The 27,449-nt window shown below is 38.7% G+C and overlaps 1 protein-coding gene across 1 annotated transcript in view; it reads right to left on the bottom strand.

The window, feature by feature from the left end:
• The window catches only part of LOC139711852 (uncharacterized), a gene marked incomplete at its 3' end in the record, with an annotated part of 265,196 nt that overhangs the window by 133,936 nt on the left and 103,811 nt on the right, over nt 1–27,449 (bottom strand). The window contains exons 7-8 of the mRNA XM_071623703.1: nt 25,178–25,309; nt 12,264–12,699 (exon numbers count right to left, since the gene is read on the bottom strand). Coding sequence (XP_071479804.1) covers nt 12,264–12,699; nt 25,178–25,309 — 568 coding nt within the window. The remainder of the gene's footprint in view (nt 1–12,263; nt 12,700–25,177; nt 25,310–27,449) is intronic.

Consider the following 27,449-nt stretch of genomic DNA (forward strand, 5'->3'; position numbering starts at 1 on the left):
CTACCCTGGTGTCCTTCTCCTGGTTAGACGGCAGCTCATGGATAGAGCTTATTGTCTCCTGGGATGAATAATTAGGTGAACAAAAAGAATGTAACAGGAATCACTTAAGCTTCAGAGAATGTGATTTCTGTTACATTCCTTTTGTTTACACAATGATATGTTCCAAGAGACAATGGCGCGATATCCATGAGTGACTGTCTAACCAGTATAAGAAGACGGACACCAGGGTCGTGCTCTACCTCAAGTGCGCTGCTAAACTTAGGTACAAGGTAGCTTTGGTGAGGGATCCAGACACACATTTCCTTGATCCCCTTGGTCCTTGCTTAATCCATTCTACAATGTAGTATCTTTCTTAATAAACGGACTGTCACGTATTGCCAGGTTGTCAATGTCAATTAACTTGCATTTATATAGAATCAACGGGAGCTCATAATTATACTGTATACCAAAATACCTGGACTACCGGGGAAGATGTAACAATTAAAGTGCCTTAATGGGTTGGGAAAAGTTGGACCCCTAAAGAATCAACAAAAGCCACCCCATATACCACATAGCATTCAGGTGAGAGTTGTTTGATTTCGTGATTTCAGAAGTATTTTACTGAAATCTAATAAGTTGCTCAGTATTATATCATAATAAACACTACTAAAATATTAGAATATGACTTTACAATATGCCAAGTTGAGTGTTTTTTCCTCACAATTCTTGATGATGGGTGGTCTGTGGAGCCAGAGGTGACAGATGACATTGAAGCATTCACATGCCTAAAATGTATAGCGAGGTCCGGGAGAAGTCTATCATAATGGCGTTCGCAGCATCATGCTGAAACAGATGGTGGGAGAGGGCGAGCAACTGATGACCAAATCCAAGGTGGATTTCTCCTTGCTCCCACCTGGCAGAGGCAACCTTATTTCACACTTTCAATGTGTGAACCATGGGTACCACCTTGCCATCTTCAAGCGATCTGACTAGCCAATCTTCTGGTGCGCTACCGCTTTAATCCTGGACAAAGGTGGCATAAGACAGCCTTCGGTATCATGGATCCGGTGTGGTCAAGTGGCCCTATCCTTCCCACTTCCCTCATTGACTTGCTTCAGAAAGTTACTCCGTAGACAGAGGAGGATGAAGAGGAGGAGCCAGACATTGATTACAATGATCGTTTTGATGATGACTGTAAATTACCAGAAGTGTAAAACCCAAAGCTAACATATTATCGCTTACCGAATCTGTGGTTTGTATAATTGCATAGGATGAGAATTGAGAATATGTTAGACAAATTAAAGTCATAGAGAGAGAGTGGATTTCTGACTGTCAAGTGATTTTCATATGTTTATTTTCAGACAGGAGGGCTTTAAACAAATACGTTTGAATGAACCATTTTTAACTTAATCTTAAATAAGTTTAATGATAACAATATGACACCTAAATTGGTGAAACCGACAGAGCATTTTGGTACAGTGATTTCCTTTATGAAATTACACTTACTCAAACTCTTCAAATACAAAATTATATGAAATAGAAGATGCACTCAAAAAGTGTTCAATTACATTTTAGGTTTGAATTTTGTCGATTAGTCACTTTCACATGTGGTCAAAATTTGTATGTTGACCTCTTTTGATCTGCTTTTTTAGGGGTATCTGCATATCAATTGCCATCGTGCTTACATTTTTCATTTGATTTCAACAAGTGAGACGTCAAAATGCTTGGAGTTGCATGTTGCATATTTTTTTATAAACAAAACACCATATTTGAGCTATGATAGAAAATTTAAATGAGAACTTACCTGTTTGAAATTTAAATTGTATTTTATGAGGAAGGCGAAGGAAGAGACTACGATGCATAAAGAGTAATAATAGGAGAGCCCGCACGCGCGTCCAGCAATATTAGTAGCTCCGAAAAATGTGAATACCAATACCAGCAGTCATCCTACTGCTATTGAGAACTACCTGAGATTATGAAGAAGGGTGGGAGAGGAGGGACTGTAGTCTCTTCCTTCGCCTTCCTCATAAAATACAATTTAAATTTCAAACAGGTAAGTTCTCATTTAAATTTTCTATTTTATTTCGGAAGTCTCGAAAGAGACTACGATGCATAAAGAGTAATAATAGGAGACTTTGAAGCTGGTAGTCACATTTTTTGGCCACACAGAACTGTGCCAATGACCATAATTACCACAAGGGGTACAATGTATGGCTTTACCTTTTATGATAATACTGCATGGCTGAAACCCCTATTCTCATTCCTGAGGGGTTTCGCGTAATATGTTTGAAATGTCTTCTCGTTACTCCAGCCTGCCTGTGCCAAAATCTCATGTACAGGCAGATCTTTCCTCTGGGCAGCAGACGCTGAGGCTGCTCTCGTGGAGTGTGCCGAGAACAAGCTGGTGTCAATCCCAGCTTCTGTCATAACTGTCTTAATCCATCGTGACAAAGTTTGGGTAGAAACCCTGTGATACGGTTTACAAAAACTTATTAACAGATACTTTTGGTCCTTCCTAATGATCTGAGTCCTTCTCAGATACTCTCGAAGGTATCGTACAATGCAAACTCGTCTGTCTGGAGGGTACGCTCTTAGGCTAACGACTTGGCCTGTATTACCAGGTCTGTGGTGCTTTAACAAGTCATCAATGACGAAATTGACAGAGTTGTCTTTGAATGTCATCTTGTCTATTCTCAAAGCATTCAATGTCTGCACCCGCTGTGCTGAGAGAAGCGCTAATAACATTGTCACTTTCAAAGTTAGCTCTTTCAAACCCAATTCACCTGCAGGTGATTTCCTCCTCAGATAGTTGAGGACAGTTCTAACGTCCCACACCTCCGTGTAGCGTGGTCTGGGGGGTCGTAAGTGAAAGACTCCCTTCACAAATCTAGTTATTAGAGGATGAGTGCTTATGGAAAACGAACTGTCTGTGAGTGTCAGAAAAGAAGCCAGTGCACTTCTAGCAGAGTTTATAGTACCGTAGCTGGCTCCCTTATGGAACAAGTCTGAAAGAAATTCTAGTGCCCATTCCGATGAGGTCTGGAGATAGTTAATGTTGTTGGCAGTGCAGAAAACTTTCCATTTGCTGATGAAGCTATGATATTGCTGTCGTGTAGATTTCCTCCAAGAAGCTACGATGACCTTGACGGTCCCTGCACTCAATCCCTGCGACCTGAAGGGTTGGCTGAAAGCCTGCAACAGAGCAAATCCAAATGTTTGTGTAAGGGGTGGGGCATAAAAGACACAGGTTGAACAAGAAGTTGTGCATGTCTACATAGGACAAGTGGTTTTTCAGTCAGCATGTCCTGAAGTGCTGGGAACCATGATTGTGTAGGCCAGTTTGGTACTATTAACAACCCTGTGGCTTTATCTGCCCTTATCTTTTGCAGACATTTAGGGATAAGGCAGAAGGGAGGGAAAGCATAGAACCATAATGGACCCCAATCCACTGTAAATGCATCTACATTCTCTGCCGAAGGATCAGGCTGCCAAGTGATATACCTGGGTAGCTGTGCATTAAGTCTGGAAGCGAAAAGATCGATTTCAGGGAGGCCGAAATGTTCTACCACTTCAGTAAATTGGGTTTTGTTAAGCATCCACTCTGTTCGATCATTAAACTTCCTTGACATGAAGTCTGCTGTGGTATTGAGCCGTCCTGGCAAGTAGGCGGCTGTGATCCAAATCTGTCTTTCAATACACCATTCCCAAATATCATGTGCCAAATTGTTGCATTCCTGGGATCTGAAGCCCCCCATATTGTTGATATATGAGACTGCAGTTGTATTATCCATTCTAATGAGAACATGAACATTTCTCAGGTTAGAGCAAAAGGACTTCAATGCCAATCCTGCTGCAAGGGTTTCTAGATAATTTATCTCATTGTTAACAGCCTTTTCTCTTTCCACTTCATTCCATCGTCCCCCTATGTTTGTGCACATGTCTGTTGCTCCCCAACCAGACCCACTCGCATCAGTGCGCAATTCTATTGTATGCCTGGGTCTGTCGATAGGATTAGAGGTGTACTGTATGTGATCAATCCACCACTTAAGTTCCTGTTTGGCTCTACTAGACAAGCTCATTTTCCAATCAAAATGACCTTTATTGGCCTTCAATGCCAAAATCTTCTCTTTTTCCAAGATTTTGTAGTAGAGGGGCCCATATTGGGCTGCAGGAAAGGTAGCAATCAGTTTCCCTATTACTCTAGCCACTTCTCGGATAGAGGATTCTGTGGCATGCAACAGACTTGTGCACTCAGCAGTGATATCTTCCTTCTTAGATTCAGGAAGAGTAACTGTCATGTTCACAGAGTTAAGGACAAATCCCAAAAAGGTGATTTCTTTAGTGGGTTTTAACACTGATTTAGTCTGATGGACAAGAAACCCCAAGTCTTCGAGGAGATCAGTCGTAGCATCGACTGCTCTTTGAGTGCTAGCCTCACTCTTCCCAATAATGATAGTATCATCAAGGTATCCCACTACCATGTGACGTGCTCTTCTCAGATGAGCAAAAACCGGTTTGAGAAGCTTTGTGAACAAACGCGGTGCTGTACTAAGCCCGTTTGGCAGTGCGCAATATTGCCAAAGTTTGCCCTGCCACACAAATCGCAGGTATTTCCTATCCTGCGGATCAACTGGTACTGAATAGTAAGCATCCTGAAGGTCGACTGAGGCTAGCAAGCAATCTGGTGTAATAAATTGCGTTGCTGTATGGATGGAATCCATTTTGAAATGCTGATAGACTAGGCTTTTGTTCAACTCTGAGAGGTCAAGAATGACCCGAAGGCTGCCATTCTTCTTAGGGCGGGTAAAAATGTTCGAGATGAACTCCCCCACTTCATGTGAACAAGGTTCAATAACATTCTTGGCTGCCAGTGAATCAATTTCAGCTTGGATATTGGCCAAATCTTCATTCTTTACTTTGAACTGAACCAAAGGATTAACCCTTTCAGGTGGAAAACATTCAGGCTTGAATTCAAGTTTATAGCCATTCACAGCTTGTAGTACTGTGGGATCTGAAGTTAACTTCTCCCAATTACATGCATGAAGCCTCAGTCGACCTCCAACTTGATGGTCATTTACACATGAAGTGGTAGGTCTAGATTCTATAGATCTAGTTAATTGAGGAGTAGATCTAGAATACCGTTCTTCTAGATAAGGTAGAAATGCATCATGGTCAGTTACTGACATGTCAAATGAGCAATATGTTGAATCTATATCTCCTACCTCTTCAGAGGCGGGCTGTTGGGTTACTTGTTGTGGGGAGTCTTGCTTCTGGCCTGTGGATGAGCTCTGCTCTGTGGCCGTTGCTGTGGGGGAGGTCGCGACTTCCCCTGGTAGCGCTGGTCTAAAAAAGGACGATTTGCCGTTCCATGCACGAAGCGTGAGGCTGCAGCGCTACGCGAGCCCGTCCAGCCCGCATCGCGAGCCTGCCGGCGAGCTCCGCTGTTGAAGGGCCGTCTGTACGGATGGAAAGAGCCGCTCGGACGAGAAGTATGTTTCTGCTGGGTCCTCATGACCCCAGCAGAGGCCTTATGTTGTTCTTTTAGATCTTTCATCTGTCTTGTGAGATCATCACCAAACAACAGCTGCGTGACTGGTGTAGAAGGCTTACAGAGATGCACGTATTCCGAGTTGATGTCCGGCTTAATCAGCTCCTTCCGCACGCAATTCAGTTCAAAGTGCGCATTACTCAATAGAGCAAGTGCGTCTTGCTGAGACTCGGAGATATCTCGCGCGTCGAGAGAGCGAAGAAGAGCCCCAATACCGCGAGTCAGACATTTCTGCACTCGCTGTAGTTTCAAATCACGATTACGCGTGACGGACTGCAAGTGTTCCCAAATGGGAGCGTTCACTTTAGGTGTATCGAGGTGGGGGCAGTTGCTCGGTGGGGGGTATTTTTCAACCGTTTCCTCGATGGCTTTATCTTCTAGTTTGTTGCCAATAAAGTAGTTCACCGATTTTGCGATTTCCTCGTCAACTGCCTCCCCAATCCCGAGGGGGATAGCATACTTGGCTGCCAACTGTGGTAGCTGTGCAGCAGGGGGAACCTCTTCCACCCCTTCGTCAAAATCGAACGGTCCATCACGCTCTGCGTCTTCAGACGTAGACGTATCAACATCGTCCCCAACAAAATGGCGGACGTTAGTAGGCAAGCGGGAAAATTCCTCCGCTGTAGATTTCGATGTAGATGCGCCTGTATGTACCACAGCGGCACGGCTAGTGGTTTTATCATGCGATTGGGGAAGGTGTTTCACCACTTCGGCGAGGAGATTTTCAAGTTTGTCTAGACGAGAACTAACGTCCCCGGAGGTAGACGCCCGATCCTCGGAAGGGGCTTTCGATACCGTATGAGGAGCTTTTTTGGGAATTTTCTTCATCGTCTTCTTCCCTGAATCTTGAGCCTTTCCGATGCTCACATTCTTCTGTACGTGCGCCGTACCGGCATCGCCGGAGGGAGGCGCTGGTGGTGGTAACTCTGACTTCGTGGCACAGACCTCCTGTCCACGTGTAGCACGTAAAGCGAAGGATGGATCGTGCTGCTCTTTCGAGCTCATATTTATCGAACCAACGTAACGTTTAGGCTCGAAAGATGCGTCAAAACACTTCTCAGTAGGTTCCGGATGACCGGCGAAGCAAAATATTCTCGCGAGAAGGAAAATTCCGGCGATGAATTTATGGAAAAATTTCAAACCGCGGAGCTATGCAGGAGAACCTCCTGTCGGCTGGAACGAACGCGAACGTATTGCTGGACGCGCGTGCGGGCTCTCCTATTATTACTCTTTATGCATCGTAGTCTCTTTCGAGACTTCCGAAATAAAATCTAAAGACAAAGTGCCAAGTCACTTTTGTGAAGTAGTTTGTCATGTATGTATACGGATTTTGGGTACTCTACGGTGTAAATGACACCAAATTTTTCGTATTTTGGACTTTTTGTATCAAACTTGCTTTAATCATAAAAATAACCATCTCAATCGATTCCTTATGACACAGTTACCCTGAAGTTACAGAATTTACTGATTTTCCTCTCAAATAAAAAATGGCCGCCAATGACTCCCCCCCCCCCCCCTCCGACACGATTATTACTTGGAAAAAAAAAATCATCATCTAATAGACACCTTGAAGGGATACAAAAATTTAGGGTGCATGAGGATCCCCCATTCCTAGACTTTAGTGGTTAGTCAATCATATGAGGTATATAATTGTCATGTATGTATATGGACTATTTGGGCAGAGCAAACAACACTGTTTTTTTATTCGCATGTTTTGATTTTTCATGTATCATAATTGTTTTAATTATGTAGATAACAATGTCAATCGATTCCTCATGCCAAATTTACCCTGGAGAAATTATTTATTTGTCCTTGTATGTTGGAAACTTATAGAAAGTTATAGAAATTAATGATTTTCCTCGCAAATCCAAGATGGCTGCCAATGACCCCCCATGTGACACGATTTTCACTTGGAGACAAAAAGAATCAAATAGACACCCTAAGGGATACAAAAAGGAGGGTGCATGGGACCCCCACCCCCCATTCCTACCAGACTGTTAAGAAAAAGAGGTTAGTTTACTCTTAGGAGATATGAGATTGTATTCACTTGGGAATATTTCTAGGGTAAACGACACTGGTTTTCCTCGCATGTTTGGACTTTTCTTGTATGTAACTTGCTTTAATCATGTAAATAACTCTCTCAAACGATTCCTCATGCCATATTAACTCTGAATTACTGTTTTATTTGTCCCTGTATGTTGTGTAATTCAAAAGTTAAACTATTTAGGTATTTTTCGGTGAAAATGACACCGAAATTTGCATATTTTTAGGATTTTCTTGTTTCAGACTTGCTTTAATCACGTAAATAACCATTGCAATCGATTCCTCGTGTCACGTTTACCCTGCAGAAATGCTTTACTTATAATTTTATGCTGTGTAGTTCAAAAGTTATGGAAGATAATGATTTTCCCTGAAAATCCAAGATGGCTGCCAAGATGGCCGCCAATGACCCCCATGGGACACGATTTTTTCTTGGGAACAAAAAAAATCATTAACTAGACACCCTAAGGGTTACAAAAAAGTAAGTTAAAAAAATGTGTTCGGGGGGTGCATGGGGACCCCCCATTCCTACCAGACTAAAGGGCGGGAATACACACTTATTGCAATCATCCGTATTAGAGAGAGTGATACACTCTACTATTTTTCCTCATCTTTCCCCAGACAAAGACCATGGTAATTCAAAACAAACAAACAAACAAACAAGCAGTTGCATTATATCAGAACGTACAGAATTTTTGTGTTTCATATATGTTTAGGTCATCCCTTTATGTATAGTTGGCATTTGTTGTCGTTTTTATAGTGTTTCCTAATAAATGCCTTTAGCGAAAACCCAACACAACTTTTATCAAGAAGGGAAGGGAACTTAAATCTAAATAAACGTAGTTTACAGAAATCAGACATGTGAATAAGGCAATCATATACATCCGCATGGCTGATAGTAATCTTTTACTTTGACTTTTAAACATGATTGCCTGCATTTACGTGATGATTACGCGATGATACACGCCATTTTGTTTGTTGGTTTTCGTCTCATCGCTCAAAAGAATTTTGACTACGATTACAGAGGTATCATCTACAAGACTTAACTGATGGTTTACAGAAGTGATCATCAATTCAGTAAGGATAAGTCAACAAGTCATGAATTCACTTTACCCATCATGTCTAATCGAACTACGACATTGTTGAGGTAACCGCGCCTTTTTATGCTCATAGTTCAAACTAATTCTTGATATAATCAAAACAAATAACTCTTTATATAATTTCTCAAAATACTCAAAATATGGCCTAAGTCAGAACTTTCTACAAAGATTGCATACGGCAATCTTTACTGGCCTAAACAAGTTTTCTAGAGCTATCAGTTCCTCCTATGACGATGACTTCGATTGCATTTTGAACTTGTACCGAACTACTTTCAAAACAGCTATTACCTTATAGTTCTAGTAATGAACCAGTCTTTTGAATTCATAACCAACATTCGTAATCGTAACCATACAGTAACATAATAATGGCAATAACAGTTGGAAAGTGTAAATGCTATAATAATAGCGCGAAATAAATGTGTAACGCTTATCTTCATACATTCTAATTCCTTGAGCAGTGATGTCGCTCAAGCAAAAAATAAAGTATTTAGGGATTCGGATTTGCTCAGAAGACTAACAATGCTATATATGGCGATCGTTCGCAACAGAGAAAATCCGCTTCAATAGATATTATACAATGTAACTCTGTTTTCATGAATTGAAAAAGAAACGTAAAGAAGTCAACTTCTTAACCTCATTTAGCTTTCTCACCAATTGAACTTGATTTGATCTGCCATGCATGATATCGCTGTGTGTTCTATTAATTCTATTAGATTATTTGATTGGCGTGCTTCTTTTTTATGCAGAATATTACAGGCAAGTATAATTCATTGAAGTTCATAATGTTTTGTATTTTCATTCAATAGAATTATATCACGTGTCCATTATCTGATTCTGACCACGAAAATATGACGACTGTTTAAATGCGGAGTGTACTGGAAAACTAATGTCTCCTGCCAGTATAGACAAACTGATTTCTAGTCTATCCCCGCTTGAAATGGAAATGAAAAAAAAAAAAAAAAAAGTTCGACTTTCAGCAGATTTCAACCGTTTTGTATAGTGCCTGATACATGTAATGGACACAATTCTTTAGCGCATAAGCAATCACACAACTTTCGGGAATAAATGTATGTCTTAATGATTGTATCTCATGGAAGAAAACTCGTCTCCTTGCCTGAATTTTAGCTTCTTCCTTATCAAGCTTGCGGGAAAGAAATAGTTGAACATCAATCGCAATCATAAAGAGAGGCACATCCTTAAAAATAAACACAGGAGTACTAAGACACACTACGAACTAAAAACGGGCCTTTCATCACTATTGACAACGCATGACATTGAAATGCTTTTTTTTTTTTGGGGGGGGGGATAATGCAATTGATTATTCTGAAGGTTCGTTAATCACACAATGAAATATGGTTCACTATTAGCTTAGGTTTGTTGACAAGAAAATTAAATGCGGTTTCTTTTCCAATGGTTCCTTCACCCGAAAGTAATGGGGCAATCATTTATTTTAGAAAGGTTTGTGAATACAAAACGAAATGAGGAAGGCCTAAGTATTAATTCCGAATATTTGTCAGTATAATCATCTATACTCAACTTCTCATATGCAGAACGATTGTAACTGTAAATGTGATGTAAAAAAAAACAAAAAAAAAAACATTAAGCTTAAGCTACAAGTTAATGGTTCTTCACATGCTATGGTATTACAAAAGTGACCGAGAATAAGAAGTATATTTATGATACAATCATATAAACCCAATGTGAAGCTGTCAGGCCTACACCAACCTTTGCTTCTGATACGTATAGTACATTGTATGTGCAGCATTGGCAAGCGTGATAAGTGATAACTACTGTGGACGCTATGCCTATAAAGGAAATGTGCCTAATATGGCGAGAATTTAGAATGTTACGGCTGTATACAGCTGCAGCAGAACAGACGCGAAAGCAGTCTTTGATGCTCTGCAACATTACGACCATGTGTGTTAATTTGAGGGTTTTTAGTACACGCAAAGAACACAATCTCAAAAGACGACTATCGTTAATTAACTTCATTGACTTTCTCTACCGATGCTGTCTTTTGAACCCCCACCTACAATGGGTTCTCAAGTTCTATTTAGGTATTGGTACTTGCTAAACACATCTTCTTTAGTTTCTATTGACAACAACATGGGAGGAGAATGGAAGCGATCAACGCCCCTGCTAAAAGACGCTTCTCGTAATACGCATTGCGTGCCTTTTTTTCTTTCTACTGTTTCCTATTGTTTGTGAGTTATAAACTTGCAGCAAACTACACCGCAGCAGACACTAAACACGTACCGACTCATTCATGCGGCGGCAGCAGCACCAACACAAACGCACCGAAGTTTACAATACATTCGGGCTGCCATATTGGTCAGAATCGTTAATGATAGACCTGTCCTGCGATTGGTTAATTATCTTACACACCCAAGCTATCGCCTAATACGGTAGTGCGTGCGATGGAGTGTAAACGCCGTCACTAAGCAGGACTGTTGTATTGTTTCGTCCCGTGAAAGAAACAGGTTGTGAGCTTGAATATAACCTGAACTTTGAGAGCGATTTTCTCCGTTTTTTAGAAAATGGACTGACATCATAAGCATAGTTAATATTCGTTTTTATGATCTATAGGGATGTCGAAATGAGTTGTATTACATATCAGTGTAAAGCTTAGTGTAGAATTCACATATAGGCATAACTACGATTTCATTTTTTGCGACTTTTGACTCATTCCGACAGAGAGCATCACATATTCCTTAATTTTGGATTAGGGCCCCCTGGCGGCCAAGTTGAGGGGGATTTTACCTGTGCTGCACGCTGGACAACGAATGTTCGTGATAGACCACTTGAGCCTTTGGTTCAGGTTTGCTTATCTCAATTTCATCATGATGCAGGTCCATATGAGTTTTGACACAAAAAATTATCAGAAATCACAAATGAAATGTAACATGGTGGCAGCCTTTGTAATGACAATGGATCTAGACATGTTAATGGTAGAGGACAGACCGCTGATCTCAATAGGAAATATCGGGATCTCTTATTGGCCAATTGCTTCGAAGCCACTGTGGTGCCATCTTACCACGCACATCACCACACACTTGAATACGGAGCTCATGACATCATGTATTCTTGGTGACAATCTCCCTGAAAAATCCATGCATGTCTGCATAAGAGTGTGTGTGGTAATCTACTGGTGGTGCAGAGGCTTCTATTGTTTGTACAGCTTGAATGGGTCAATGAGACTACAAAGATCAGTTGCACAGATGGGAAATATAACATGGTGTCTGCCCTGTAAAAGGTGGAACAATGAGGGCATCATCAAAAATTAAGATTTGACTATGATAAACCTCTATACCTATATAAGGTAACACAAAATCCATCAAGAAATCAGGCTATATAAGAGCTCACCCAACAGACACTCTAAATCTAATCATTTCGGGCATAACTGTGGAACAAGCAAAGGCGCTACCACCAAAAGTTACAGGCAGCTTGATTTTTGAATGATAAACATCCATACCAAGTTTGAATGAAATCACTGAGAAGTGTGGCTAGTATTGTGCACATAAAACGTAATGCGGTGGCAGCATAACACTGCTGAATATAAAGTATTATATGGTACATGTACCAGGGAATACAATTACCACAGAATTTCTTGAAGTGGTCTAACACAACTTCCTGGAGTTTGGTCATTTTGGGATGGCTGGTGGCATAATCCTCTTCCCTGTCAGATTTCTTGTCCTTTCTTGAGAGTCCTAAACTACTTTCCTCAATATGGGAATGGCTGCTCCCATCAGAAATGCTGGTGCTGGAGAAAAGATTGCTAGCATTTTGGCTGGTGTTATGAACGCTATTGTGCAGAGTGCCGCTAAACTTTTCTCGTAGTCTCTCCATCAGTGTAGTGAAGTCCACATTGCGCAAGAGCTCTGACCGCGTCCTGGAGATGCCCTTGGAGCCATTGGCAATGCTGAGCAGGAAGCTATAGAGAGAGCGTTGTCCATGTTGTAGCAGCAGCTCTAGGCCGTGGTAGAGGCTCATGCAGATGGCAAAGTCCCCTTCTATCGGTCCTCTTCTGGCACCCTATGACATGAAGAGCTATTTTCTAACTTCTCATCTCATTTTAATACATTAACGGCACTGTTTCAAAAATTCTGCAATATGAGATACAGTAGGATTATTATTTTTTTTGCTATCTGTTTTTTGCAACTTAGTGATGCAATGATGTCATCACTTCACAAATCTCCAAAATGTTTTTTTTTTCCATGAAACTGTAATTGATTTGAACATTACTGATAACAAAATCAATCTTTGATACTAATTTAGTATATATGTAATCATAATCTTGACCTTTTCACGTAGCTACCATTTTTACTGCATCATACCAATTCTAGACTAGAAATGTCGCTAAGGCGACTGGTATGCCTCCGCCATAATGCACGATTCTCTTCACATTATGTAGGTCTATAGTACATGTAGACAATGTGTGATTACATTTTCACAAAATTGGCAAAATATTATAATGACAAGTTTGTCACAAATGTGTTGAATGTTCACCTTCCCTGACCTAGGTTTAATTGCATGAATAGGAGAGCATGTACTTGGGGATTTAAGGACTTTAACTTGACTTTGACCCATTCATAAGTTTATGCATGAGTAATTTTCAAGGTATAAAGAAAAAGTGCAATTTCTATAATGAAAAGTTCATTGTTACCATTTTCTTCTGGCCTTTGACCCTAAAATTCATAGGATAATCACTGTCAGGCACAACATGCATAAATATGTAGTAAGTTTGAAGATAACTTGAGCCACTTCTGAGATATGGAGGAAAAAGTTATTTCAGCACTTCCCTTGATCTTTGACCTTTTGACCTTTGAGGCAAAAAAAAAAAAAAAGAGATGAAAAGAGAAAGCTTCCAGAGAATCTCTATTAGGTTATACATGCATACACCAAGTGTAAAAAAAAAAGATAATCCTGCTGCCATTGCATAAATATGAGGGAAATAGTAAAATTTTGAATTGTTGCCCTTGACCTTTGACCCCTGACCTTTGACCCATGAACCCTAAATTCTCTAGATATTCACTGCCAGTCAGTACATGTATATTATGTTCCATGACGATACCTTGAACAATTTCCAAGATATAGAGAAAAAAGTTAAGTTTTAATATTTTTACTTGATCTTTTGACCTTTGACCTCATGACCCCAAACTTTCACCAAAGAATTTTAATTGGGTAATACATGTATACACTAAGTTTCAAGAAAATATCTTGAGGCATTGCATAGAAATGGTGGAAATAGTGAAATTTTACGTATTTGACCTTGACCTTTTGAACTTTGACCTTGAGCATGTGCACCCAAAAGTTGATAGGCACAACTTCACCCCCTAATACACATACATGCTAAGTTTCATTAGGATACCTCTAAAGGTTTTTTAGTTACGCTGTCCACAAAATTCATTTCGGACGGAAGGACGGACGGAAGGACGGACGGAAGGACGGACGGACAACCCGAAAATATAATGCCTCCAGCACCACTTCGTGGCGGAGGCATAAAAATATGAAAGGACCAATCACGTCTTCTTTTTCATTGGACCATGTCTGTAATGCATTACAATTTATAGATTTTTTTTTTTCCTAATGAAGCATTTCATTCACCTGCTACTTCCCATGAAGTTCCATAGGCAGGAATTCACTGAATTGTTGCTACAGCTGTAGGTAAGGCAAACTTCCAGCAAGCTTTATGGTTGTTAGGGGCAACTTTTGTGAACAAAGCATGCACAAAATTTGAAAACATTACAGAACTGGTCTATTCAGTGTAAAAGGGGACATTTCAAGATTTGTGCAAAGCCAAAAGCATATGACCTCGATGCCTCATTTGCATAAACTAAACAGCTTGTGTACGCAAAACCGCTGGGGAAGTGTTGCTGGACAATTGCAATATCTCACCTCAAAAGCCATCAAATGATTAAATCTATACAGCAAATTGAAGTGGAAACTATTCTCTAACTCCCAATGTTACTTATTTTTGGTTTTATGAAGGATAAACCTGTGTAAATAACATCGAAACTTAGCTTTCAAAACAGAAAATTGGTCTCTAAACAAGTGTTATATTCTCACATTTTCCTCACTTGTGACCAACATAAAATCCAGAGCGTAAGCAGAACACAGTCAAATGCATCGGTTTTCGTGCTGCATGAAACAGTTGAAACACATGGCAGGGTTTTGTCTGCACATTGCTTCGATGACCGTTGCGAATTCAAACGTTTTGGCCTCTTATCAGTGAGTTAATTGCACCGTATTGCCGGGCCTGAATTTTCCAAAGTGCAACATATCCGAATTTGGGAGAATATTGGGTAAAATGATTTTGTGTGGGGACTCAATAAAAGTGACACGGGTCAACCTAGTCAATCTTGAGTTGTTCATATTTTCTGAAAGAGTACTACTTCTTCTACACTATTGTAAAGTTTGGGATCACAAAATAAATAGGAAAATATGTTTTTTAGCAGTTTTTCTAGAACATTTTTGGTAGAATAGTGTCATTGGGTGTGTCATAGAGTCTCCTTTTCATTTCTTAACTAGAAATGTCGCTTTGGCGACTGGTATGCCTCCGCCATAATGCATGATTTTCCCAATAGGTCTAGATAGTACATGTGGACAATGTGTGATTACATTTTCACAAAATTGGCAAAATATTGAAATAACAAATTTGTCACAAATGTGTTGAATGTTCACCTTCCTTGACCTAGGTTTAATTGGATGAATAGGAGAGCATGTATCTAGAGATTTAAGGACTTTAACTTGACTTTGACCCATTCATACATTTAGGCATTGAGTAATTTTCAAGGTACAGGTGTGGAAAATTGGTGTGAATTTCTGAATTGAATAGTAAATTGTTACCATTTTCATCTGGCCCTTGACCCTAAAATTCATAAGATAATCACTTTCAGGTAGAACATGCATAATATGTACTAAGTTTCAAGATAACTTGAGCCACTTCCGAGATATGGAGGAAAAAGTTAGTTCAGCACTTTCACTTGATTTTTGACCTTTTGACCTTTGAGGCAAAGAAAGAAGAAAAAAAAACTTTCCAGAGAATTTCTATTAGGTTACACATGCATACACCAAGTGTAAAAAAAAAAAAAACCCTGCTGGCATTACATAAATATGAGGGAAATAGTAAAATTTTGAAGTGTTGCACTTGACCTTTGACCCCTGACCTTTGACCCCATGAACCCTACATTCTCTAGATAATCAATTCCAGTCAGTACAATATGTATATACTATGTTCCATGAAGATACCTTGAACAATTTTCCAAGGTACGGAGAAAAAAAAAGAAGTTTTAATATTTTTACTTGACCTTTTGACCTTTGACCTCACGACCCAAACTTTCACCAGAGAATTTTAATTGGGTAATACATGTATACACTAAGTTTCAAGAAAATATCTTCAGGCATTCAATAGATATGGTGGAAATAGTGAAATTTTATGTATTTGACCCTGACCTTTTGACCTTTGACCTCATGACCCAAACCTTCACCAGAGAATCTTAATTGGGTAATACATGTATACACTAAGTTTCAAGAAAATATCTTCAGGCATTCAATAGATATGGTGGAAATAGTGAAATTTTATGTATTTGACCCTGACCTTTTGACCTTTGACCTTTGACCTCATGACCCAAACTTTCACCAGAGAATTTTAATTGAATAATACATGTATACACTAAGTTTCAAGAAAATATCTTCAGGCACTCAATAGATATGGTGGAAATAGTGAAATTTTATGTATTTGACCTTGACCTTTGACCTTGAGCATGTGCACCCAAAAGTTGATAGGCACAACTTCACCCCCTAATACACATACATGCCAAGTTTCATTAGGATACCTCAACAGGTTTTGATAGTTACCTTGTCCACAAAATTCATTACGGACGGACGGAAGGACGGACGGACGGACGGACGGACAACCCGAAAACATAATGCCTCCGGCACCACTTCGTGGCGGAGGCATAAAAACCCCTCACACACTCTCCACTTTCAACTCCAATAACTTTTCAAAGGATGATGCTACCGCTTTGCAAGTTTGTATTACAGGGTTCATACTCTTTCTCATGAACTAAATTCCATGACTTTCCATGACCATTTTAGCCAGAATTCCATGACCCTTCCATGACTTTTACACAATTCTTTTTTTAAACACATTAAACTGAAAAATTGATTTCAAATCAAAGCGAAGCAAAGGGATTACATACACATCACACTCAAACAAAAGATAACCTTCTATAATTTTTGTAATTCCATGACTTTCCATGACCTTTTGATGAAAATATTAGTTTTTCATGACTTTCAAGGCCTTGAAAAAAACTAGGCCAAATTCCATGACTTTCCAGGTTTTCCATGACCCGTGTGAACCCTGTATTAGTCATGGATAAAATGTGTTAAAAGAGCATGGTTAATTTCATTTTAATCTGATAATCCCTTCATTATAGTTGCTATGAATACGCTTTATTCAAGTTTGGTATTGCCATACTTGAATTACGGAATTCTTGCTTGGGGGAATACATATTCAACATTGTCAGATAAACTTTTTTTTTCTGCAAAAGATGGCGCTCAGAATCGTTTTTAAAGGGATAGTACCGTTTTGGTTGAGACGAAAATTGAGCTTTTAAATTTTTGCAAGATACCAAGAAAACACTTATGATATAGTACAAATCATACCATTTTAAGAGGAATTCAAAGTTTATTTTATGAAAATCGGGTTTGGAATAACTGAAACATTCAAAAACAAAGAAAAACAAAGCGATCGTTACAAAGTGTGGGTCCCACACTTTATTGGAATCGATCTTTTTTGATATCTCAGCCATTTCAAAACCAATTTTCAACAAATAAACATTGAATTCCTCATAAAATTGCATGCTCTTATATATTTTATATGAGATTTCTCATTATCCCACCTGAAAGTGGTAGAAACCGGAAATTAGGTCTCAACCAGAACTGTACGATCCCTTTAACCTTCATATCCGAGCACATACTGACAAGCTTTTCCTCCAGCACAAAATTCTGAAAATAAAAGAGCTGTATTTGTTTCAACTTGGTCAATTTATGTTTAATTACAACTGCAACCATCTACCCAAAATATTTTATTCTTTATTTCACCGTAACAGCCACGTACATAATTATCCCACGAGACAATCTAAAGAATTTCATCTTCCCTTAGTGAGAACTGTACACACTCAAAATACATTTGTTTATACCCGACCCAGATTTTGGAATAGCTTAGATAATGATCTAAAAGAATCTGTGAAGTTAATTACATTTAAGTATAAACTCAAAAAATATTTGTTTTCTAAATATACCAGTTAATTCTGTTCAATTAAAAAACCCGTCATGTTTCACTTTTCCTTGAGATTTTGTAGTGTGTCCACAGACCTTTTCCATCCCTCTCCTTTTCCTTTTCTATTCTTCCCTGCTCCTCTTTCCTCGTTCTTCGTTGTCCAGTATCTGTACGAGTGCATTTCCTCAAATTCTGTTATTTCTGTGTATTGTGTTATTGTTGTTGTTGTCGTCGTTATGTTTTTTGTGGCCGATTGCATATCTTCCTTTCCGTTCAATTTTCCTGGCACACCTGGCCCCATAGTGTCTGTGCCACAAATGTGATATGTTATATAGTTTATACGTTTGCATCCTAAAATCCTAGTAAGTATTGTTCATAGTATCAGCATCATTATATCAATGAGTAAAATGTACAATAGTATATAGAAGAATTTAAAATGAATATGTCTTATTGGTATAACAAATTGGTGCTGTTGTTGTTTTGTTCCAGTGTTCCATGTTTTACAAGCGTGGCTTTTTTAGTGGAACACTGTTTTCCATCATTGTGATTATTTATTATTTTTGTTGCCATGACAAAGTGCATTGTTTCTTTTTTAAGACATCATTCGTGTATAATATACTTTATATTGTATTGAAAAAATCCTGTATTGGACGAGTGTAAGAGAAATGAAAAAAAGAATTGTATCACTTTGGATTATGTCAACTTTTTCTTTTCTTTTCTTTGTGATGATGGAAATAAATAAACTATTGAATTGAATTGAATGGTGTTTTACATCCTGTTTTTGTCCCATTCATCGCACAGAGCAAGGCTCAGGAGAAGATTAAATACTTGAATAGACCCTATACTTCAGAACGTCTTCTCTCAGAACATGTGTATGCATTTTTCCAGAATGTATGCTTTCTTTCTAACAGTAGGTTAGGACAGTCCATTTCAAATGAGTTACATATATATATCATTTTAAAGTTTCAAATCAGCTCTTTCAAAATCTGACTCATAAACTGAATATTCATGTCTGGCACCTTTTTGGTGGTTTTGTGATGCAGGGTTACATTTGCACATAGATATGTGTGGGGAATTTTAGGTTTGATGCAAGTGTACTAACTTGTTATTGGTCAAGACTGACCAGAAATTGATGGATCATAGCTACAGCAAGTATCAGGTATCCAAGTCAAATGAAAAAAGTGTGTTGCTTAAATGAAAATGCACAAAAATCTTAATACTGTTTTTTGTTGTTGAAATGTATAGAAAATCACTCAGGAAGTGATTTTGAGCATTTTATAATCTTTACACAAGCGTATGCACACATCATGATAGCCTGACTGATAAGGGCTGTGCAGGAAGACCAGTCGTAATATGAACTTAATACCCACTAGAAATGATATAGATATGACATTTAGTTACAAAGATACACTGTATGATCGATCATTTGACATCAGGTCAAAATCACAAAATGGCGCCTAGATGACGCCACATATAAGTGAACGTTACAAAAAGTTTGTGTATCTAGATATTGATATAACATGATGGAACATTTCGTGTTAATGCATTGAGTCATTGTTGAGATATTTCATTCACTAAATCTGTCAGAAAGAAATGGGAATAGAAAAAAACTAGAAATGTCGCTATGGCAACTGGTATGCCTCCGCCATAATGCATGATTCTCCTTATAGGTCTAGATAGTACATGTGGACAATGTGTGATTACATTTTCACAAAACTGGCAAAATACTGAAATGACAAGTTTGTCACAAATGTGTTGAATGTTCACCTTCCTTGACCTTGGTTTAATTGGATGAATAGGAGAGCATGTATTTGGGGATTTAAGGACTCTAACTTGACTTTGACCCATTCATACATTTATGCATTGAGTAATTTTCATGGTACCGGTATGGAGAAAAAGTGCAATTTCTGTACTGAATAGTAAATTGTTACCATGTTCATCTGGCCTTTGACCCTAAAATTCATAAGATAATCACTTTCAGGTAGAACATGCATAAATATGCAGTAAGTTTCACGATAAATTGAGCCACTTCCGAGATATGGAGGAAAAAGTTAGTTCAGCACTTTTACTTGATCTTTGACCTTTTGACCTTTGAGGCAAAAAAAAAAACTAGAAATGTCGCTATAGCGACCGGTTATACCCCAGCCAAACAACATTTCATAAGCTTTGGTCAAAAAACTGAGGAAGTAGTTAAATCCGCAAGATCTTTCCTTGATCTTCTGCCATTAATATGCCGTTACCATGGCAACGTACTTTCGGGTACTGTCGAAAAATGCGTCTTGCATATCTACAACCAAAGGCACACATTTGTACCAAGTTTCATGGAAATTGGGCAAAAACTGAGGAAGTAGTTTGCAACACAAAATTTTCCATCATTTTGGCTCATAATATGTGAGCTGTTACCATGGCAACATACTTTTTGTCACTGTCAAGAAATGTGTCATGCTGACCTATATCCTAAAACAAACATTCAATATGAATTCTATGAGAATTGGAAGAACACTGATGAAGCAGTTTTGCCATGAAGCATTTTGCCCTATATTTTACCAATAACATGCCGTTACCATGGCAACGCACTTTTTGCCACTGCGGAAATATGTGTCTTGCACATTAACATATTCAGATGAACATCTGTACCTAATTTCATAAAAATTGATCAAAAACTGTGGGAGGAGTTCGCGACACAAGATTTGTACCCATTTTTGCCCATAATATGCCGTTACCATGGCAACGTACTTTTGGGTACTGTCAAAAAATACGTCTTGCACATCTACAACCCAAGGCACACATCTGTGCCAAGTTTTATGGGAATCGGTTGAAAACTGAGGAAGTAGTTCGCGACGCAAGATTTGCAACGGACCGACCGCCCGACCGACCGCCCGACCGCCCGACCGTCCGCTGATTCCTATATACCCCCTTCAAACTTCGTTTGGCGGGGGTATAAAAAAGAAGAAGAAAACTAGAAATATCACTTAAGGTGATTAATACCCCTGCCCCGTGACGACAGTCTTACCCAAGGAATGATCTTTCCTTGATCTTCTGCCATTTAAATGCCGTTACCATGGCAACGCAGCTTCCGACACGTCCGAAAAATGTCTTGCACATCTTCCCAAGACTATTGTGTGTGCCACATTTCATAAGCTTTTGTCAAAAACTGAGGAAGTAGTTCAATCCACAAGATCTTTCCTTGATCTTCCACCATTAATATGCCGTTACCATGGCAACGCAGCTTCCGACATGTCCAAAAAATGTCTTGCACATCTTCCCACCAACACCAATGTGTGTGCCACATTTCATGAGCTTCAGTTGAATACAGAGGAAGTAGTTCAATCCGCAAGATCTTTCCTTGATCTTCTGCCATTTATATGCCGTTACCATGGCAACGCAGCTTCCGACACGTCCGAAAAATATGTCTTCCATATCTTCCCACCAAGATCAAGGTGTGTGCCACATTTCATAAGCTTTGGTCAAAAAACTGAGGAAGTAGCTAAATCCGCAAGATCTTTCCTTGATCTTCTGCCATTAATATGCCGTTACCATGGCAACGTACTTTCGGGTACTGTCAAAAAATGCGTCTTGCACATCTACAACCAAAGGCACACATCTGTACCAAGTTTCATGGAAATTGGGCAAAAACTGAGGAAGTAGTTTGCAACACAAAATTTTCCATCATTTTGGCTCATAATATGTGAGCTGTTACCATGGCAACATACTTTTTGTCACTGTCAAGAAATGTGTCATGCTGACCTATATCCTAAGACAAACATTCAATATGAATTCCATGAGAATTGGAAGAACACTGATGAAGCAGTTTTGCCATGAAGCATTTTGCCCTATATTTTACCAATAACATGCCGTTACCATGGCAACGCACTTTTTGCCACTGCGGAAATATGTGTCTTGCACATTAACATATTCAGATGAACATCTGTACCTAATTTCATAAAAATTGATCACAAACTGTGGGAGGAGTTCGCGACGCAAGATTTGTACCCATTTTTGCCCATAATATGCCGTTACCATGGCAACGTACTTTTGGGTACTGTCAAAAAATACGTCTTGCACATCTACAACCCAAGGCACACATCTGTGCCAAGTTTTATGGGAATCGGTTGAAAACTGAGGAAGTAGTTCGCGACGCAAGATTTGCAACGGACCGACCGCCCCGACCGACCGCCCGACCGACCGCCGCCCGACCGCCGCCCGACCGTCCGCTGATTCCTATATACCCCCTTCAAACTTCGTTTGGCGGGGTATAAAAAAAACTCTCCAGAGAATTTCTATTAGGTTACACATGCATACACCAAGTGTAAAAAAAAAATAATCCTGCTGGCATTGCATGAACATGAGGGAAATAGTAAAATTTTGAAGTGTTGCACTTGACCTTTGACCCCTGACCTTTGACCCCATGAACCCTACATCTCTATATAATCACTGCCAGTCAGTACATGTATATACTATGTTCCATGAAGATACCTTGAACAATTTTCCAATTTACAGAGAAAAAAAAAGAAGTTTAATACTTTTGCTCGACCTTTTGACCTTTGACCTCTTGACCTCATGACCCAAAGTTTCACCCAGAGAATCTAAATTGGGTAATACATGTATACACTAAGTTTCAAGAAAATATCTTGAGGCATTGCATAGATATGGTGGAAATAGTGAAATTTTATGTATTTGACCTTGACCTTTTGACCTTTGACCTTGAGCACTGTGCACCCAAAAGTTGATATGCACAACTTCACCCCCTAATACACATACATGCCAAGTTTCATTAGGATACCTCAACAGGTTTTGATAGTTACCTTGTCCACAAAATTCATTATGGACGGACGGACGGACGGAGCAACCCGAAAACATAATGCCTCCGGCACCACTTCGTGGCGGAGGCATAAAAACTCCTTATAATAATATACAAACACAAGAGGTAATATGCTGTTAGCGCATCACCTAAAAAGCAGATAAATTATTAGAAAATATAAGGGACATATCTACACATTCCTTTTTCTGCATGTAAGTGATGATCATGGTACATGTATTAGAGATTAATATGAGTTAACACGAATTTGCACTGCATAGGTCCATCAACCAGTTTGAGGCATTTTTTTCATCACATATACACAGTTTCTTAAAGAAGAGCCTTTTCAAACTTTTCAAACTGAGCGTTGCTCATCATACACATTGTACACTATACATTGTACAAAGTGTATATCATGTACAATGTATTCATTGATATTTGATATGATTTGAATTCAAAGTTTACACTAGATCTTACTGATAATTTTATGCAATATGTGAAAGTAAATGAACACACTATTTATTTGAACTCTGTTACTGAGAAAGAAATTATAGACATAGTCTGTAACTTAAAATCAACTAACAGTGCCGATATGATGATATTCACACAAAAATTGTAAAGAGAGTTATACAATGTGATTGCAAAACGTTTGAGTTTGATTTTTAATAAGTGTCTTGAATTTGGTATTTTCCCAGAAAATATGAAAGTTACTAGAGTCATTCCTGTGTTTAAAAGTGGAAGCCCAGAACTCGTTTCTAATTATCGGCCAATTTCAGTCTTGCCAGTATTTTCAAAAATATTAGAAAAGTGCATAATCGTCTTTTTAATTTTCTTACACAGTGCAATATAATACACACAAATCAATATGGTTTTAGGCTGGGACACTCTACATCATCTGCAATGGTGAATTTTGTGCATGAAGTTGTAACTGCGATTGAGAATAAAGAATATATGATTGGTGTATTTCTTGATTTAAGTAAGGCGTTCAACCTGCTTGGTCATAGTATATTGGTACATGCATATGGAATTAGAGGATTACCATTACAATTACTTAAGAGTTATTTGTGTGAACGTAAACAATATGTAAGCATCTGTAATGAGAGTTACAAATTATTTTGAATCAAGAACTTACTCTGATGACAAAGTGGTTTTATTCAAATAAACTTAGAAATAATATTCAAAAAACTAATTATATGTTATTTACCAAGAGAAAATGTAATATTGATAATTTTTGTCAATATCTGTGCCTCTCAGGTAAAACGTGTGTCGGCTTTGAAGTTTTTAGGATTAATACTTGATGAAAATGTTACCTGGAATGCTCATGTAAATAACGTCTGTAGTGTGTTGGCAAAGAATATTGGTGTTATGTATAAATTAAAGTCAATGCCTAAAGTGTTTTTAAAAATGATTTATAATTCAATTGTTTTACCACATTTGTCACACAGGATCTTAATTTGGGGCAATGCATAAAAAACCCAGTTGAACAGAGTTTTTGTCTTGCAAAAACGTGCAATACGTATTGTACACCATGCTTCGTATCTTGCCCATTCAAAACCAATCTTTCATTTGTATAAGATGCTGCAATTTTATGATATTTATCTTTTACAGTTGGGTATTTTTATGTATTTATGTTACAAAAAGTTACTTCCAGAATCCCTTTTAGATTATTTTTCGCAAAACAGCACTATTCATAATTACGGAACAAGAAATTCTGCAAACTATCATCTATATCACATGCGCACCTCATTTTTTAAAAATTCAGTTATCAGGGCCTTCATATATGGTATTGTATCCCTAGAGAAATTAAAGCATCAAAATCTATAAATAATTTCAAAATCAAATATAAACACTTTTTACTGGAAGATTACAAACATAGTTAATTCAAGGCGTATTTTTGTTGCTGTTTTCTGTGTTGTTATCGTCCATATCTCCCTAGTTTTCTTTTGTAATGATTGCATTGTTTTGACTAGTTCTGTTTTGTCAACTTAACTGACATTTTTTTCTTAAATCTGTCAAAGGTATGTATGTTACAGTACAATGGGTGAGCTACTCACAAGGGCTTTTCCTTTCTTGCTGCTTCCCCCACCAATGGCATTGTCTTTGTATATAGTCATACCGCCATATTATTTCTAATTGTATGTCCTATGTCTTATGAATTTTTCTCTTTTGTATCTCATTTGGTACATTCATGTTTTTATCATTTCCTCTGTATATTTTTCATTCTAGGTGCAAAATAAACTAAACTGAAACTAACCTGAAAGAAAGGGTTTCCTCAGCAATTTAATGACTTTCTATATGATACACATTGTTAATGTAAAGTTGAAGACCCCAAACAGTGTGACCTGACAGTCCTGTAGCTCAGGATTGAAAATAGGCACAACTGGATACCTCTATAAACTAATTCAAGCAGACAGCCAGTAGCAACTTACTGTGATTTCAGGAGGTGGATCCTGCCTGAAAGCATCTCTAGCTTTCAGGATCTGAAATTTGGTGAGACTAGCAGGGTCACGACAGAAGAGGACATTAAACCTCACCAGCCGCTGTACAAACACACAGAGGATCTGTAAAGCAAAACATATGTCAGAGCTCTTTCAATATACTTGCAAGTAGCAACAACATAATGCAAAACCAAATATTTAAAGGTCCAGGGAAATCAGGAGCATGTCATGTTCTGTCATACACATCATCCTAATCAATTTTCCTCACTGATTTTGATTTTCACACTCATTTCTGGCGATTTTGAATAAGGAGCAAGATATTTAGCGAGAAAAACTGGCTTTGGGAAAGCCGCTAAAAATATTGCCAACTCGCCAACCATGCGCAGTGCCAGGCGATGTTATCTCGGGAATGAGCTCTATGGTAAACACACATGCATGGCGTGCACAGTATAGGTCTGTGTATTGTTCATTAAGCTATTTTTTGTCTTTGAATCTTTGCCAATAAGGACGTTCTTATTAATCAATGTACGTATGCTCTTTGTGTTGGGGGAGGGAATTGTCAGAGGATTTGACATAAGAGAAAAGAATCCATTCGTTATCATACAGCCAAACAAATAGTTCTAGAATATCTAGACCAAGATTAGAGGCTAGACCTCATACAATTTTGAGCCAGAAGCTGTGCTGATGCAGCAGCCGGAGCCTACGATAGTCAATGGTTCCAAATTTCTCAAAGCTTAACAATAGAAGCTTGAACATATACACCTGTATAATGTAATGAAAGTATAAATGAAATTAATACTTGCAGTGTCTCAATTGAATAAGCGTTGTTCATGTTGGCGTTTGCAGTGTGAGAACACTGCAAGCAGACTGTGCCGGTATTTTGGGTAATATACATTGTACATGACGCATAGTGGTAGCCCGTCGGTCTCAGTGGCGTGCGACGTGTGCTTCAGGCATAGGCAGACCCTGAGTGCTACTGCTAGTGTGTGTGATGCATTGAATCGCTCATTATGGTCAGACTGTCTGCCTATTTTCATTTGCTATTTGCTTTATTAATTTTATTAATGATCCTCACATAGAGTGTGCAGACACAGCTAGCCGACCAAGCTAGATTGACAGTGTACAACAAACACTTTATACCTAAAGATATCCAAAAAAATATAAGGGTGGATCACATACAATTACAGTTATTTGAATGTTAATCAAGGCCTTTATAGCGCGATTTCCCTGGATCTTTAATGAACATTTGATAAATCATGGCTGAGGCATGGCTCAAATTTTGAGAAACATCTAGTCATATGTACAGTTCATCAGTACTTTGATTTTTGCGTCTACTGTAGACCATCATGGTCTTTATCATTTAATCACAATTCCATACGTCAAGATATATAACCCTATACCTGAACTTATCAATAACTGTGGTACATTGCTTGAAAACAGTGTTCTCAAAAGTGAGTCTCTGAAATATTGTTTAACCAAGGTAGCTCCATCAGAGGTTTAAATATTCAAACAATTAAACTTGGTAGCTCTGCAAGAAGAAGAAGAAAAAGAAGACAAGAGACCAGGGGGTCTCACGCTCACTTGAGTATCGCAAGTTCACCTTCGATGCATTCTTGCAGACTCTTACCTGAGAACATTGGAAACTTGTGGTGAGGGGTAGCTTTGAGAGCTGGGGGCATGGTGTTCATTTGCATATATTCCATCACACTGGTAAAAATACCTGCCAAGTACACTGTACTTTATAGAATCTTGGATTATGCAGTTTTGGAAAAAAAAAAAGACTTATCAAGCCCTATCACTTTTGATTCTACAGAAAAATATGATTAAATCTTCATTACTTTAGGAGGTTTAGAACCCCTGGGGCCCCCAAGGAAAGCATGGTGCCCATTCAAACACTTTGAGATCACCCCCCCCCCCCCCCTCCGAGTGGGGGGGGGGGAGGGCAGCCCTGGATCTGTAATGAAAGAACTTAGAACTATAGTCATCAATATACAAACTCAAAGTAACTTTGCTTTATCACTTCTGTTTCTAGAGAAGAATTGTAAATATTCCTTAATGTTGGGGGAGGGGGGGGGGGGGGAGATTAGGCCCTTAACCCCCTGGCATGCTACCTGTTAAGTTTGGTGAATATTCATCGAGGGGTTTTCAATGATTATGAACATGCACAACTTACATCTCCATTTGGACCCATCCCACCCACTTCCTTGGGTCCCGGGAAGGGGGGGGGGGGGGAACCCCTGATTCTGTAATGAAAAAACTTGAA

This window comes from Diadema antillarum, unplaced genomic scaffold (assembly GCF_040938485.1).
Source record: "Diadema antillarum isolate AM-2024a unplaced genomic scaffold, OU_Dant_1.0 seq00001713_RagTag, whole genome shotgun sequence".
NCBI classification, from domain to species: domain Eukaryota; kingdom Metazoa; phylum Echinodermata; class Echinoidea; order Diadematoida; family Diadematidae; genus Diadema; species Diadema antillarum.